The sequence below is a fragment of the Pantherophis guttatus genome, chromosome 3 (genome assembly GCF_059756535.1).
Source record: "Pantherophis guttatus breed Tessera chromosome 3, ASM5975653v1, whole genome shotgun sequence".
In the NCBI taxonomy this organism is placed as follows: domain Eukaryota; kingdom Metazoa; phylum Chordata; class Lepidosauria; order Squamata; family Colubridae; genus Pantherophis; species Pantherophis guttatus.
The window spans coordinates 53,200,875-53,218,586 of NC_142065.1; the positions used below are offsets into that span (position 1 = coordinate 53,200,875).

General features: G+C 38.9%; 1 protein-coding gene across 2 annotated transcripts in view; it reads left to right on the plus strand.

Annotated features, from left to right (window-relative positions):
• Positions 1-9,653: 9,653 nt before the first annotated feature.
• CACNA1S (calcium voltage-gated channel subunit alpha1 S) overlaps positions 9,654-17,712 on the plus strand; it is a 75,973-nt gene continuing 67,914 nt past the window's right edge. For both annotated transcript variants that reach the window (XM_034414734.3, XM_034414735.3), the window contains exon 1: positions 9,654-10,087. In XM_034414734.3, the coding sequence (XP_034270625.2) occupies positions 9,924-10,087 (164 nt within the window). In that variant the 5' untranslated portion in view covers positions 9,654-9,923. The remainder of the gene's footprint in view (positions 10,088-17,712) is intronic.

A 17,712-nucleotide genomic window follows, 5' to 3' on the forward strand; every position in this document is an offset into this window, starting at 1 on the left:
CTGTGGGCATGACTTGGTGGGCATGGCAGGAGAAGAATACTGTAAAATCTTCATTCCCTCCCCACTCCAGGGGAAGGATACTGCAAAATCCCCATTTCCTCCTGATCAGCTGGGAGGCAGAGAATAGATGGGGGCAGGGCCAGTCAGAGGTGGTATTTACCGTTTCTCCGAACTACTCAAAATTTCCGCTACCAGTTCTCCAGAACTGGTCAGAACCTGCTGAATACCACCTCTGATTTACCTCCTCAATATTTGGTAGTTCTACTTTAGGTAATATATATGCAGTAAACATTTGCTTTCTAGAAAAATCCTGAAGGCTCATACCATACTTCTGCAACAAAGCAGGTGAGGCCATTGCATTTTTTTTGTTCACTCCAGGAATTCAAAACACTTTTGCCTCGGGCAGTTTGTAATTTGTTTGTACTCTTATATTCCATAATTGTACTGATAATTATTTTTTCCCAGCAAAAAGCCATAAGGTTTTTTTCTATATGGACATAATTCTATTCTGCCTTACTTGGAACTTGCAATGCATATGAAACAGGACCATGTTCCTGGAATACATGATTCTAATCTGTCCCTAGAGGCATCTGCTTGAATAATAATTGACTTAGTAGAATCGTAAAACTCATTCCTGAAATACCAGTCACTCACTACTTCCTGAGTGCAACACTTTGCAAATGCACATTATGTCCATGTTTTCTAGCATTGATTCAGTGCTGCTGTTTTCTGACCCAGCTCTCATTGGCTGGAGTACCTGGATCATATTCTTCTTTACAGCAATTGATCATTGCCCAGGACAGGTGTTTCATCCTGGACTGTCAGACTGCTATGTTCTCCAAGTTTATCATAAACTTGCAGTTGATCTAACCAGTGACCTGATAAATGAACTCTCCTCAACCTGAAAAACTTATCCATTCAACCCTTCTGTCTTCAGCTGGGCACCCTTTTGGATTCTGTTCAGTCTCCCTTGTTTTCCTAGCTCCTGCCTTTGCAGTAGTGCAAAGATTCCCTTCTCTTCCTTTACATGATTAGTTTTTTTTCTTGTTACAACTTTGTAACTACAGAGAACCAAAGAACAGCCTGACCCTCAATTGGTTTGGTTATTAAAGCAGCAGAGTAGGGATTAGTGAGGAAGGAACAGTCCCTCAAAGGAAAAGACAGGTATTGATAGAGGGGTCTGGGCAGGAGCCAGATGGTGAGACTTGTCTTCTCTTCATGAATGGGAAGGGCAAGAAATGAGAATGACCAGTCAAGAATATAGCCTTGTATTTGAAATAGGTGAAGCTGTGCATCTTTAGCTACTATACTAAGAATATTGAATTGGCTAATGACAGCATCAGGAATGAATTTCTACAATGGCCTAGTAACCCAATCATAGCAATTATGAGGGTGCTGGATGGAACTTCTAATCTGATGCTAGCTTGAATTTTGGGAGCTGACCCAACACAATCTGAGGACACTAGATGGTGTCTCTAGACCACCACCCAAGTTTTAGGCTGAACAATGAGGGAAAAATCATGGATAGTCCTGAGTGAAGTTTCCTTCAACCAAGTCTCTGCGATTCATGTCTGATCATATATTAATTAATGAACTAGTCCTGGATAAGCGAAGTCATTCTAATAATACGTTTGTCTTAGAAATCTAGGATCTTTATGCAAACTTAGAAATCTAGGATCTTTATGCAAACTTAGAAATCTAGGATCTTTATGCAAATAAATCTATCTTCCCTGTCATCATGTTCCTTAATTCAATGGCAGCCAGCAAGACAATAAAAGGAAGAACTAGTGACCCACTTTCCTTTCTCCGTACTGTACTGAACCTACTTAAAATTGTGCCAAAATCTGTCTTGCAAAGAAAAAGAGTCCCTTTTTAACCCTACACTTGAGATACTTGAGAATTTCTTTTAAATTTGTCTTGATGTTTTTGAGCTTATTTTGTTGCTCAGAGCGGTGGAAAGTGGTATTGCTATTTTCTATTACACATCTTCCCATCACTCTGAAACTTCTGTCACTCTTAATTGGGAAAAACCTCACAAGGTGAGTTCCTTATGTTGTTCCTTATCTTGCAACCAGATAGGTTGCATATTACTAGAGATGTTATTGTATAGGACAGTGATGGCTAACCTTTTTGCCATCGCGTGCCAAATGCGGGGGTAGTGGGGAGGGATTGCGCGTGCGCGTGCCCACACCCATAATTCAATGCGCCCCGTCCCCCCACGCATGCATGTGTGACTCCCTCCCGCTCTCCCCCCGCTTTTGGCACACGATGGCACGGTGGACCCGGTAGGCCCATTTTTTGCCCTCCCCAGGCTCCAGAACCTTTCTAGGAGCCTGAGGAACAGCCCCCCCCCCGGAGGCCTGGAAACACCCTGTTTCCCGACTTCCAGTGGGCCCGGAAGGCCCGAAAATCAGCTGGCCAGCACGCACATGCGTGCTGGACTGAGGTAGGGCAACGCTCGCATGCCCACAGATATGGCTCCGTGTGCCACCTGTGGCACCCGTGCCATAGGTTCGCCATCATGGGTATAGGATATCCTCACACAATACCTTGCCCTCTAAGTGAGCTAACTAACTAAATAAATGAGATCCGTGGATTCGTCCACATAGTTTTCATGAATTGAGACTGACTCCAAAGTGCATGTGTACACACATTCTGACACATACACAGCAAACACAATATGGCATGCTATCTATGAGAGTTTCTGCAGAATTAAAATTTTCCCTCAGGGTGCCAAAGCAATCAAATGACTGCTACTGAAATATCAGTTGGAAAGAGGGGAGGGGTGGTAAGTCAACATTTAAATCATAGTCTATGGAGACATCTACTGGAATACCCAAAGATAGCAATGGTGAGGATAAAAATGTAGAAGGGGGATATGTAGAGAACAAGGTATTCCTATCAATGCTTTGTTTTAAAAGGGAATGAATTTGAAAAATGTATAGGTGGTCTTTGACTTACAATCATTCTTTTCTAATCATTTAAAGTTACAACAACACTGAAAAAAGTGTTTTCTCACAACTATAGTAGCATCCCCATGGTCATGTGATCAAAATTTGGGTGCTTGGCAACTGGTATGTATTTATGATGGTTGCATTGTCCCAGGCTCATGGGATCACCATTTATAATCTTTCCAACTGGCTTTTGACAAGCAAAGTTAATAGGGGAAGCCAGATTTACTTAATGTCTGCAAGTTAACTTAACAAGTGCAGCGATTCAGTTAACGGTGGCAAAAAAAGGTTATAAAGTGGGGCAAAACTAACTTGGTGCACACAGAAGTTATGTCATCTTATTTCTTTTTGTATTATTTAACGTTATTCAATAATATTGTTAGAAGGAGGTGGAAGAGCTCAGTATAAAGGCAAAGCTGTGGCTGCAGGCTGACTATGGAACAGGTCACAAATTACTTGTGGGTAAGTTTCACTTTAAGCTAAAGTGGAAAAAGAAAGCCAAGCAGTGTCCATAGGATATTGAGCATATCCCTGCACTTCAAGGGCAGCTTCAGGAAGTGCTGTGAATCCTGAATTTCACTGATAGAAAGCCAGAGTAACTTTAGGATTTAAATGAAAGAAGTTGTCAATGATAAATGTGAAATGAGTCTGCCAAAGATCAAGAAAAAGAAGAAAGCAAATTGGATGTCAGAACAAACCATGGAGATTGCCAAGAAAAGAAGCCAAAGCCAAGAAAGACAATGATCTCAGGAAGGAACTTAACCAAGAATTTAAGAGAGCTGTTAAAAGAGACAAGAAGCAGGGTTACAACAACTATAATAAAGTCACTGAAGACGGAAACAGACATGTAAAAGCAAGGAAAGTCTTCCAAAAATTCTCTAAACTCAGAAGGTGGTTCCAACCTCAAATTGGTATACTGAAAGATGGCAATGGGATGATGGCAAGTGATTGAAAAAGATCAACGATGGGAGGGTATACTGAAATTCTGCACAGCAACGATGTCAACATCCAAACCACCTCGGATAGAAGATATTCCTAATTTACAAGAAATTCTAGTACTGAAAGATGAAATTAAATCAGCATTCTGATTGTTGCCAAGTTGGAAAGACTGCATGAATTCACCACTGTACAAGGGAATTCAGCGAATACAGCAAACGAGAGAGAGAATCAGTAATGGTTCTAACAAAGCTATCTAGAATACCATGGATAGCTAAGAAAAAAACCCACAAATATGTCATTAAACAAATCAACACAGAATGTTCACTTGAGGCACAAATCTGCTGCAATTACTGCGAGTTCAATTCTTACCAGGCTCAAGGTCGACTCAGCCTTCCATCCTTTCAAAGGTAGGTGAAATGAGGACCCAGATTGTGGGGGCAATAAGCTGACTTTGTATAAATATACAAAAGTATGAAGGCTATTGCTTAACGCATTGTAAAGCGCCCTGAGTCTCCGGAGAAGGGTGGCATATAAATTAAAAGCAAAAAAATTAAAAAAAAATGACCAAGCTCAAATTGTCATACCTTAGACACATGCAAAGATGTAACTTTCTTGAGAGGTCCATAAAGCTAGAAATGGTGAAAGGAAAGAGAAGAGGATGCTAGAAAAATAGTTTGACTCTATTACAATATAAATGTAGGTGTGTCATTGGAAGACCTGAAGAACCAGACAGATCACTCTGAAAAAACTCTGCCTATATGGTCAAAAAGAGTTTAGACGGATCCGATGGCACATAGTCAGAGACAGAGTTAGATAGATGTAGACATAAACATTTATTTTCTGAACAGAGATTCACTCCAATCTCGTTTTGCTACGTGTAGCCCCGTAAGATATCATCTTGGTCTGAACAGATGCTCCAAATTATAGTCCATATTCTTCTGATTGATTGTGAGATCTGTTCATTAATGAAAACCACAGACCAATCCATCCTGATAATCTCCCTTAGGGCTAAAAATTGCCCAGAGTAACATGCAGTGGGGAAGGGCTCTTTATAAATAACAGAGACCTTGCAAGCAAATTTATCAGGATAGAAGTGTTTGGGTTGACATCACACTGGGTGTACCCACAGGGATTAAATGATTTAAGAGTATTTACCTGGCAAATGAATTGAGGAAACGCTCTGCAGAGTTACCCCATTTTCACATTTGCTCCTGATTTTGGAGATTCTAGAGACGATGATCGCTGTTCTGCACAACATGCAGGTCAAGGGCAGAATTTTCACCCTTTTAAAATAGAGATTCCCCTCTTGCTACAAGGTGATAGACTAGAACAGCTGTAAGTTCCTCCACTCTGCATCTCATGCATCTGGCTGCCAATCAAAATGCCCATGGTTGTTCCACTCATAGGACTAACGGTCTGAGGCTACTGGCACTTTTGCAGGGAAACTGCCCACACAGTCCATTCAGTGGTGATGAAATGACCACACTATGTTGTGCTCCGGAGCATAATATGTTGTGTAGTACAGTGTAATTCAATGTGGGAAAGAGTAGTTTTTCTTGGTTCTGTTCCTAGGTCTTTTTTTGGCAGAGGGAGCAAACATGACATATCCTCATAGATTTGGCAAGAGAAAGGGGGCAAAAAGCCAGAGGAAGGGGACACAAAATTATTTGAAATATTCTGAAGCAGTACTGCTCAGAAGCAAATTCAGCTGTAAGGGTGTCTTGCATCAACTAATTTGCAAGCATATAGTGCCTGAACCAGTGGCGGGTTGCCCCCGGTTCGGACCAGTTCTATAGAACCGGTAGTAAAACCGGTGGGAGGCTCTGCCCACTGACCCTGATGTCATCAGAAGCAATCTGCGCATGCACAGAAGCAAGGCGCGTGCGTGAGCAAAGCGAATATGCGCGCACAATCCTGTTGCAAACCGGTAGTAAAGGTAAGTAGAACCCACCCCTGGCCTGAACATTTCATTTGTTTTAGCCTGTGGGTGTGAAATAAAAAGCAATAATACAGCTAGTGAATTTAGAGTATAGAATTAATGTTCTTATGTTTCATGCTCATTTCATGTGGTCCCAGCACCTAGTTTATAAGTCCCCAAGTTCCTTCAGCTTTCTGACTAGTTTCCTAAAGTGAGAAAGCCTGAGAATTTATTTTCAGAGGAGGCAGACAGTTTTAAGAGATGAAACATGTACATAAAGTCATTTGAGGGCTTAAAGTACTTGTGATATTCCAAAAACCTGGAACACCTTAACTCTCCAAATTGAGGTGACTTTTTTAAAAAAAAAAAATGGAAGAATTATTTTGGGGAAAAATTGTTCCTCAAGGTTCCAAATGTACCTTTTGATCCTATCACTCCCACCCCATTCATGACCCAAAACCAAAAGAACAACCAGATCCATCAATGTTGGACCAACCTATTTTCAATTGGACCTTTGAGACCCCTCTGTTTTAGATAATTCAGTTATTTCAAACTACCTTAACTAGCCTTATTATGCTTGTGGCTCTTCTCTTTATTGGAACACTGAGTGTGGTTAAAAAAGAAGTTAAGATGGCAACCACAAGGCACACAAAAAAATAGGTAGCACTTTGGTCACATTGTTGTAGATGCCATCTTAATTTCATCACCCCTTGCAGATACTCTTGCTTTGACATTTTACACAAACAGTTGCTGAAAAACCCCTTTCTGTTTCCTCCGATTTTATCTTTGTTACAAGCTCACTAATCTGCCTTTGACAAGCTATCAGTATCTCAGCCCTTTTCCTTGTAATACTGTCATAAAAATATTGACCTATTTTAAAGCATTATTCTCAGGATGAATTAATTCTTGCAAAGTGTATTGAACACTGTGAGAGCTATATATAATTATTTCTATCACTGATGTGATCATCAGCATCAACATGTCAGTGAACCAGTCAGCATTTCATTAGAAAGTAAGAGACTGGTTTATATTTGAATCAAATGTCAGTCTCCCTAGTAGAAGGAGTTGATATAGGACCAGTAATTTACCTTTATAGCAAACAAGCCGTCTTATTAACTACAGGGTATACATACACCCACCCCTCCAATTTGTCATTTGACATTCTGTGACTAAATGAGTCACAGAATAATCAAAGAACAGCCTCTATTGAAAAGTATTTGAGACATTTGAAATGAGAGTGAATGTGTCTTTCCAGAGTACACCATCCAGGAATATTATATTTGTAATCCCATCACAGAAGACGTCACTTTGGGCAAAGCTCAATCATAGCAAACATTGGGTGATTAATCTATTTAGAACATGGGAGTTCTCTTTAGATATCACTAGCAAGTAAGGAACACATGTGTCCATTCAGACTTAGGCACGCTATAAAGGTTTTAAATTTCTGTTGGGAATAAATCCACAAATTAGAAGTTGGCATGGAAGGTCATGTCCTTTTCAGCCCCCAATAAATAATTTCCTCCAGAGTTCAGAAGGCCACATTTCTGGGATAGAATATTATTTGCTTCCTTCTTTTTACTCTTCTTGGCACCAAAAAGCAAACAGACTTAGCCTAACATTGGTTTCTTTGTTCCTTTTTATATTGAAGTTTCAGTAAAATTGATGGGAAATAAGAACCACATGATATATGTCACATGCCCAATATGTATCAAACTACTTCAAAATTTTGTAGTAGAAGTTTCATTCCAGATTACATTAAGTAATTTAAAAGCAGCAACCATATCTCATGTTCCTGGGAACCAGAAAATGATGGGATTTGTCTTGAAAGTATGCATTACATAAGTTCCTATTAATGCATAAAATTTGCTTGCTTGTATATAAAACATATTTCTAAGGCTGCCAGGTTCAGAATTATTCTGGACAGTTTACAAAAAAAAAAAAAAAAGGCAAGATGCCTCACAATATCAGGAAAAAATGATAGCAACCCAGAGAGAACAATAAAAACTGTCTTCCCATACAACTTTTAGCCTAAAGGAACCTACCTGACAACCATCCTATCCCAAGACCTGGGAAAAGTGTCTGGTTTTCAGGACTTGTTTAAGGACAACTAGGATAGAGGCAGTTCAGATTTTGGGGGGATGCTATTCCAAAGGGGGGGATGCAACAGAGAAGGAACATTTCCTGGATCCCATTAAATGGTACTGTTTATCCAATAGGAACCAGATCATGCCAATTATATAGGATGAACAGAAATTCCTCATATAACCAAGCCCTATGCAATGTTGCACTTGATAAGTGATAACTAACATCATGAATTGTACCTGGAAGCTATTGGTAACCAGTGCAGCTTATGAAGCAGAAATGTTTCATGGGCATAGGAGATCAGCACATAACTGCTCACACTGTAGCATTCTGCACCAACTGTAATATTGGGCAGGACTCGGATGGGAATAGTGGTTCACCTTGATCTCTCAGTGGTTTTAAGTATCATCAATCACTGTATCCTTCTGTGCCAGGTTAGAGAATTGAGAAGTGGGGTGGAGGGGCAAGGTCTTCAGAATCTGTTTCAGTTAGTGTTAGTAGCAGAGGAGAAATCTAACTCTAGACCAGTGGTGAGATCCAAATTATCCAAAGTGGTAGATGTCTATGGAGATTCTCAGTCATCCAGATAGTGGTTGTCCCAAAGGTGGATTTTCAAGGTACAAGTGGACTTTCTGGTTTTTCTTTGAACATGTTTCTCTTCTCATCCAAGAAGCTTCTTCAGCTCTGAAATGGTAGTGGGTTCCCAGTTCAGAGACTGGATAGCCTTGTTTCCAGAATAAAGAGGTTCCTGTCTGGAACAAGGGGTTTGGATTTGATGTCCTAACCGTCAAAATCTATGATAATAACCACAAGTTATGATGTTTCTGGGGAAATTTCTATTCATTATGAATCTAATGCTACATGTAATAACAGCGGCCAGAATTGTTTATGCGCAAAATTGAAAAAATGGAATTATACCATCAGAGGAAATTGTGATAAAGTGTTAGAGTGCGCTGAGATGGATAGGTTGACAATGGAAATAAAAGATAGAGGAGAAACCGAATATTATTTGATTTGGAATGTATGGTACAACTAGTTAGATAATAGATGTAAAGATTAGGAAATCAATAAGGAAAGATGATCAAGGAACTAGAAAATAGGAATAAGTATAAATATAAAGATAGATGAAGAATATGTAGTATTATAGTATGATAAGACATGACAAGATGTAAAATATACATTATAAAATGTAAAATGTAAAAAATACTTAGAGTAATAACTACAAATTTTGTACATATAGCATACTAGTATATATAAAGGAACCAGTGGTGGGTTGCCCCCGGTTCGGACCGGTTCGCAAGAACCGGTAGTAAAACGGGCGGGAGGCCCTGCCCACCGCTCCAGATGTCATCATCAGCAACCTGCGCATGTGCAGATCCCGTTGCGAACCAGTAATAAAGGTAAGTAGAACCCATCCCTGAAAGGTACACACACACACACACACACACAAATGTATGTATATCGGATGTATACTGATACTGAAGTGTTGCAAAGATGAAAATTGTGATATAAAATGGAAAAAACTGTTTAATAAAAAAAATGCATTATAAATCTGCCCTATGGGTATGGCTTTTTAGGCAGAGGCCATTTCAGAGTATTTGTTTAGCATGTTTTTTAAAAATAAAACATGGTGGGAAGGGCCACATTTATGAATTAATATGAATTAAAACCATTTGACTTTAAGATTGATGGGAGAGAAGCCCACCTCCTTTCCTCTGACCTGGATTGGTAGCTCAAAAATGCCAATGCACCGAGTATGAAGAAGGAACAGCTGCTGAGGCCCTTTTGCTGTCTCAGGAAATCTGACAGCCCTGGGAGCCAGGCTAATGGCTAATTATAAACTCATGCTTGGTGTACTTGTGTCTGGGGGAGGGCAACTGCCAGCCCCGCAGCCCTACACTACACTGAGAAGATTGGGTCAACTGAAGCAAGAGATTCAGAGGGGGCTGGGGAAGGGGTCCTAGCTGTGGGGCAAAGAAGAGGCGGAAGGGACAAGACAAGTCTGGTTCACGGAGGCAAGGAGGAGAGTTATTATGGAGCCCACATCTGACCAAGAAGATAGCCTGAAGAAGAAGCAGCAGAAGGAAAAGGCTAAGAAAATTGATCTGGAACTCCCCCCCAGGCCACCCCGCTCTTTGCTGTGCCTCACCCTCAAGAACCCAGTGCGGAAGGCTTGCATTGCCATTGTGGAATGGAAGTATCCTTTTGTGGGGGGGTGGAATATGGGGGTAGCTTCTGGAATGATTTGTGCTTGGCCTGGGGCCCAGCAACCAGGTGTAAACAACTGAAACTTGGAAGAAGCAAAGGCAAAAAGGAAAGGCTGAGAAATATTGCTTTTTTGTGACCACGATCTATAGAGCAAATTCTGTTTATGTTCCCTGGAAAAACAGGGATGGAGCCAGATTAGGTGTTGGTCTTTGTCTCTTTTAAGACAGGCACCAACAAACAGGGAAGAACTCAAGCATTTATGTTGACCCTGCCTTCAAATGATCCGTAACTCAGGAATTACTATAATAATGTATTTACTGATGTTGTAATTTCTCATTTCGCTAAAGCGGTCATAAATGTCGATTTTGAAATAGAAGACCTGAATGCAGTCGAGATGGTTAATTTGTCTGGCTCCTCCACTGAATTACGCTGAGTTCAGAAATAGCTCCCTGTCCCTCCTCAACGGATTTTATAACTGAGAGGATATAATAGCCGGGGTCAGAGAATCTTAAGCAGGAAGGTTCTTTACAAAAGCACCAACATTTTTTCCCTGTAAGGCTGCAGGATAGTTTTGTTCGGATTCAAAATCTAATTGTTCATCATACAATGTCTTTTTTAAAATTTATGTTCAATTTGATTCATTTGCGTGTATCACATCGTGTTTGTTGAATGGACAAAGCATTCTGTGATATGGTTTCTTATTCTCTCCTATTCTTTGTGTTGGATTATAATCTGGATAAAATGGATTTGTATAGACATATTGTATGAAATGTATCTAGACTAAAGTTAAAAGAATAAGGTATATGGACAGAGGTTTAGATGAGGTGATCTTTCTAGACTCCTGTTGAAGATCATAGTTGTAATCTGAATGTAAAAAACAGATTATCAATCAGAAAAATCGTCATACTGGCATGAGTCACAGAATTTAGTTTACATCCAGTAAGCTATTTTAATGAAACAAATGAAATAAGGCAAATATTAATGCAGGTAATCCTCGATTTACAACAGTTCGTTTAATGAGCATTCGAAATTACAACAGCATTGAAAAAAGTGAGTTATGACCATTTTTCACACTTATGACCATTGCGGAATCCCCATGGTCATGTGATCAAAATTCAGATACTTGGCAACTGACTCATATTTATGATGGTTGCAGTATCCCAGGGTCATGTGATCCTCTTTTGTAACCTGACAAGCAAAGTCAATGGGAAAGCCAGATTCACTTAACAACCATGTTGCTTTTAATAAGTGCAGTGATTCACTTAAAAACTGTGGCAAGAAAAGTCATAAAATGAGACAAAACAGACTTAACAAATGTTTCACTTAGCAACAGAAATTTTGAGCTCAATTGTGGTTGTAAGTCAAGAACTACCTGTATTAGTTAATGGATAGACCAGTGATGACAAAACGTTTCAGCACCAAGTGCTGATAGGGTTGCGCGGAAGCGTTGCACGCGTGTGCGCTTGTCAGGGCCACACTATGGAAAAGCTGAATTTCTGGGTTCTAATGCGCATGCGTGCCCGATGATCAGCTGGCCATCGTGCATGCGCAGGCTGGTTTTTGGCACTGCTGTGCGCAAAGGGATCACGCTCCGGAAAAGCCAAACTTCCAGGTTCTGGTGCGCATGTGCACTGGTTTTTGACACTGCCACGTGCGCAAAAGACAGCTGATCATCGCACACACATGCACGTCAGAAACCCAGAAGACAAACAGGCAAGGTTGCGCGTGCCAGGCGACATGGCTTCGTGTGCTACTTTGGGCACGCTTGCCATAGGTTCGCCATCACGGGGATACACGAAAGAAAATGAATTTTTATCCTTTCCCTTATATTTGGATAAAAACATGTGGCAAAACAAGCAGACTTTACACTGTCTTGTAATCTGAACACTGAAGCAACTAATTCTAAGTGATGCCATGTTTCAGGCATGTGATGTGGGAAAGTGGAGAATTGTTCAGTTCTTCTCTGAAAGAAATATATAAATCTTGGCCCTGCTATGGATAATCAACAGCAAAAATTTCATCACCTGGAAAACTGCCGCAAATGAGTCTGTAAGGAAAGAGATATTGGCAAATTATTGGCAAATTAGCTGCAGGTCTTAGACAGCAACTGGGAATATGAATATATAGAGCCAGTTTGATGAAATGGTTAAGGCACCAGTCTAAAAAGCAGGAGATTGTGAGTTATAGTACTACCCCTTTGGGCATGAAACCAGCTGAGTGACTTTAGGTCAGTGACTCTCTTTCAACCCAATCACTTCATAGGGTTGCTGTCATGGGGAAAATAGAAGGAGAAAGGAGTATTAGGTGTGTTAATAACTCATTTGAATTATTTATCAAAATAATAAAAGCAGGAAATAAATAAACTAGGTTATTCCTTGTTCATATTACACATTCCTTCTTTCCTTCCTGATTTCCACCCTAGTTCCCCAATCCCTTTCTAGACTCCTGTTGAAGATCATAGTTGTAATGATCTCCCCCCCCCCACATCTCAGCCCTATCCTAGCACCATAATGGCCTCTTGTAGCCCTACCCCTCTTGTAGCCCTGCCCTTCAAATGTTGCCCACCCTTGACTTAGTGTAATGTGCAAACCCACCATATTTCAAATAGTGACTCTGCTAATGGCTAGAGAGTGACAATAGATTGATGCCATGATAAACAGTTTTGATAACAGCATCTGAGCAAGTTTGAACGTGCCAAGATCATTGGCGCTAATGCTGGTCACCATGGTATTCTTTCTTCTTTCTAAAATAATGTTTACAGATGGGAATACATAAAGAAAAAATGAAATGAGACCCTTCACAGCTAGAGTCATGCATATGGCTATCTAAAGTTTACTTCATGCCAGGCATTGGTAAAATAATAAGGCCAAGGTCCATAATTATATTTTTCACAGGTATAGAACTTTCTTAGATTTGGGGCTTGCTGGATACATCTGGAATTTTGAGAGCATCTGTGATTTTAGAGGGGAAACTCTTAGGCCTTCACGAAATGGCTGTCATGGTAGCAACTGTCAGTTATAAAATACCATCTATTTATTGGAAGACATTTTGATCATATTTGTCTGTGTTCTTAATTCTAGCCTTCCAAGAAATGCTATTTCCCAGTTTATGTCCCTTTTTTCTAATAATGCCTGTAAGAGCCAATATGGAGCTCTAAAGCAACCTGGGAAATAAAGACGATGCTGAAAGTAAAGTGGTGCTTTGTTCTACAATTTAATGAAAAGTGAGAGAGAGAATGTAGCTATTCCTAAACAAGGTATACCTAGCCATTATACACTGGGGCATGAGGTTGCCTATCTCTGCTAGACTAATTTGAAATGCTTCAAGTAGTTCAAGAGGGCTATGTAAGAATTTTAAATGTACAAGTAGTCCTCAACTTATGACCATAACTGAGCCCAAAATTTCTCTTGCTAAGTGAGACACTGGCTTCCCCATTGACTTCGCTTGTCAGAAGGTCTCAAAAGATGATTACATGATCTTGGGACACTGCAAGCACCATAAATATGAAACAATTGCCAAGCTGACATGACCATGAGGATGCTGCAATGGTCATAAGAGTGAAAAATGGTCATAAATCATTTTTTGCAGTAGCATTTTAACTTTGAATGGTCACTAAATGAACTGTTGTAAGTCGAGGACTACCTGTAATATCGATCAACTAATCCTGCTGCATATCTTGATTTGAATTCAGCCATACATATCACATGCCTGAAACTGTGGGCAGAAATTTTGGGACTTAACCAAAAGAAAGTGGCAGTACTAATACAAGATCTTTGAAATAATTCAACAGCTCAGCAAATACCCTTTTTGCCTGTAAGGATTATATTTCTGTGGAAATATAAAAGATTAAACAAATATTATCCGGGGAATTCTAAATGGAAGGCAGTGATGTTTGTCTTTAGGATCAACCAGAAGACAAATGCAAATACTATAAACCTTGAAAAGGCGAGACAATAGCCTGATAAATGCCTTGTCTGGAGCCCTGTCGCAAAGTATTTGTGCATCTCACACACACACCAGCTGTATATGTCTCTGTTTCTCTCTTTATCACAGCTGCTTGGTGCTTTCACTGTCCATCATTTTACTAATTAACTCTAACACATCTCTTCTCCTAATTTAGCCATATGGATATAGTGCCTAGTCTTCATTCTTCATGCAAGCAATCAGTTTGCACTGAATGTAGAATCTAATCTTAGAGCTCATTCTGTGGGTATAATGTTGCCTCTTTTAAAGGGAGGTACACCCCGATTCCTTTGGTTTTAGTCACTGATGGTTTTTGGAGAGGGACTCCAATTTATAAACTGAGTAGTTTTAAATTGAAAATATATATTACATACAACATGGCAATAATTTTAGTGTTCACATTTCATATGGTTGCTTCTTACAAACTATTTATTTCTTATGTAATTGAACAATTGCTTCTTCCCCAGGCTAATGCAAATGCTATTTCTCACCTTCGTATTTTCAATTTCTGTTTGACTTTCCTTATTTCTCTAAGGTCCAGTTTATGGCATTGAACTTGGTAAGAATAAATCAAAAAATCTGAGACCAGAACAATAATTTATGTTCTATATGTTGATCTATCCATCCATTTGGGGCAATGTCCTTCTAATGCTTATTCCATTCTTCCTCCTTTCTTATTTTTTCCGTCAATCAATTCCTTTCCTTGCCATTGTTTGTGTTTTATTTAATCAGCATTTTCAGGATTCGCTAGGATGTAAATTATTTTCTTATCCTTGAAAGGTCAGTTGCTTATTCTTTCTCTTTTTTATTGAAGGATAATATTCCTTATTGAGGAAAAATATAATATTTCATATTACTTAAAGTAAAAAGTTCCTTGAATTAAGCTCCCAATGCTTACATGAACCCATCCATGTAATTTCATGAAATCCCTACAACAGTGATTTCCCATCATTGACTTGCAAGATTTCTAGCCAATGCCAATGAGCCTGGGATTTCCTTGTGGTCTCCCTTAGTTCATATATGTGTATGTGTATGTCTATATCTATGTCTATGTCTATGTCTATGTCTATATCTATGTCGTCCATTTAGTGACCTTTCAAAGTTACAACACACTGAAATAAATGACTTATGACTGTTTTTCAGAGTTAGGACCTTTGCAGATCCCCATAATCATGTGATCAAGATTCAGATGTTTGTCACCTGGTTCATATTTATGACCATTGCTGTCTCCCAAGGTCATGTGATCTCCTTTTGTTACCTTCTGACAAGCAAAGTCAATGAGGAAACCAGATTCACCTAACAACTGGATTACTAATTTATCAACTGCAGTGATTCACTTAACAACTGTGGCAAGAAAGGTTGTAAAATGGGGCAAAACTCACTTAACAAATGTCTCACTTAACAGCAGAAATTTTGGGCTCCACTGTGGTTGTAAGTCGAGGACTACTGTATATCTCTATCTCTATACACATACACACACATTGAAGTTCTTTTTATTATTTCTCAATTGTAGAAAAAAAGAAGAGTTTAAATTCTAAAGAGAGTTTAACTTTTAACTTTTCCCAAATCCCTTGGGAGTTGGGCGGCATAGAAATGTGATAAATTAAATTAAATTAAATTAAATAATAGCCACCTGGCATTCTGAAGCCAAATTAGTTGGTCATAATTTCTGTTTCTGAGTGATTTTTGGCATATATTAATAGCCCGCATGGCAACACCACAAGCTGCTATATCTTAGTTTCTCAGAATTTCTCTTTTCTTTCTTCATAGAAAGCTAAATGACACCGAGAGCTGCCTAAAATTAAATAGTGAAATCTTTTCTTACATATCAAAAAACAACTATGTAGAGTCATGTTAAATGAAAGAGTTGTGAGGGGGGAAATGCTTATTTAACCATGTAATCATGTCATTTAATGTTTTTAACATCATTTTTATATAGTCGCAATCTGATGCTTAACTATGAATCTATCAGTCATAACCTTGCTGGCTGAGATTGTTTGGAGTCACAGTCAGAACATTTGTGGAAAGCAACCACCACATATTATAAATGTGACAACAGCTACAGTATTAAGCAAATTTAGACTCACATTTGAGAATGCACTGAAGCCCTATCAGTCACCATTTCATTTATTGTTGGATTCGCCTCACTATTTACCTTGTGTACTTATGTTATAATATACCTAGTCTGTGCACCGTGTTGAGTCTCTGGGCTAGGAATGAGTTTTTAACCTCTTTGTTTTTTTGTTTTTTTTAAGTTTTTTATTTTGAAAACATTAAAAACAAGACACAAACACACAACATTTATATATGTATCACTTTTCCCTACAGCTACTTCGAAGTGATCCTTTCTTACTATTTACATCTATTCACACATATTTTAACTTTATCTTATTCAACAATTTATTTTCCATCATTCTTTCTTTCGTCTAGATTGTACTTTGATCTTCAACATTTTTTCTCCCCTCTCTCCTTTATTCCTCTTTCTCATTTTTCCTATTCTCCAACCATTCATACCATCTACACCACACTTTGTAATATTCTGTATCCTCTTTCTCCTTGATTTCTTTTGTTAATTTGTCCATCTCTGCGCACTCTAAGATTTTCCTAATTAAATCTTCTTCTGATTGTAAGTTTTCCTTCTTCTAATTTTGCGCATAGACTATGCGGGCTGCTATCAGTATATGTAATATTAAATAATATATTTCCTTAGTATAGTTTTCTATGGAAATCCCTAGCAGAAACTGCTCAGGTTCTCCCTTTATTGAATTCTGAATTATTTCCCCTATCCACTTTTTAACTTTCGCCCAGAATTTCTTCGCCACTGGGCAGGTCCACCAGAGTTTTTAACCTCTTTGATGTAGATAGAAAGCACATTTATCACCCCTAAAGCCAAGAGTTTTCTCATGACAAACAGAAAAGGGGACAGTGAAATGTGTGTGAGAGTAAAAGAAAATTAGAGGAAGCCTTTTGCATCAAGTTACATTATATGCATTTCAAAGACCCTCACATGCCTGCAGCTAATAAACTATGTCACACTTAGAAAATGTTTTATCATAGATTAGATATTGCTTTTGCTCCAGCCAGGAAAGTAACCTTTCAGAGTGTTGCCAGCATAAAGTGTGTTGGGTTCCAGTGTAGCCAAGGATCATCATACCTCTGAGTGCTAACTAGGACACTCTTTCCACAGTATCATTTTCACAATATATTATGTATAATTTAATTTAAAGATAGTTTAAAACAAAAGCCAATTAAGTGCCCTAGCTCTTAATTGGATAATCCCTTGCAAAGCTAAGCAGGGTAAAACAGGATTATAATTTGGATGGGGGAACCACTAAAAATCTCCCAGCTGCAGACCAGACTGGGAAGTTCCTAAAACATCCTGGGAAAAATCAATGGCAACTGTCTTATGTATGGTTGCCAAGGAAACTATATGGTTGTGTCTGTGAAGTCACCAGCTGTTGAGTTCAATTCAAGTTAGTCTTTATTTTTTCACCTAAATATGGAAAAAGAGAAGAGTTTTATGCAATAGCATTCAATAGAGAATATTGCTATACAGCTAGTCCTCAATGTACATCCACAATTGAGCCCAAAATTTGTTGTTAAGTGAAAAATTTGTTGAGTAACTTTGCTCCATTTTACGACTTTTCTCGC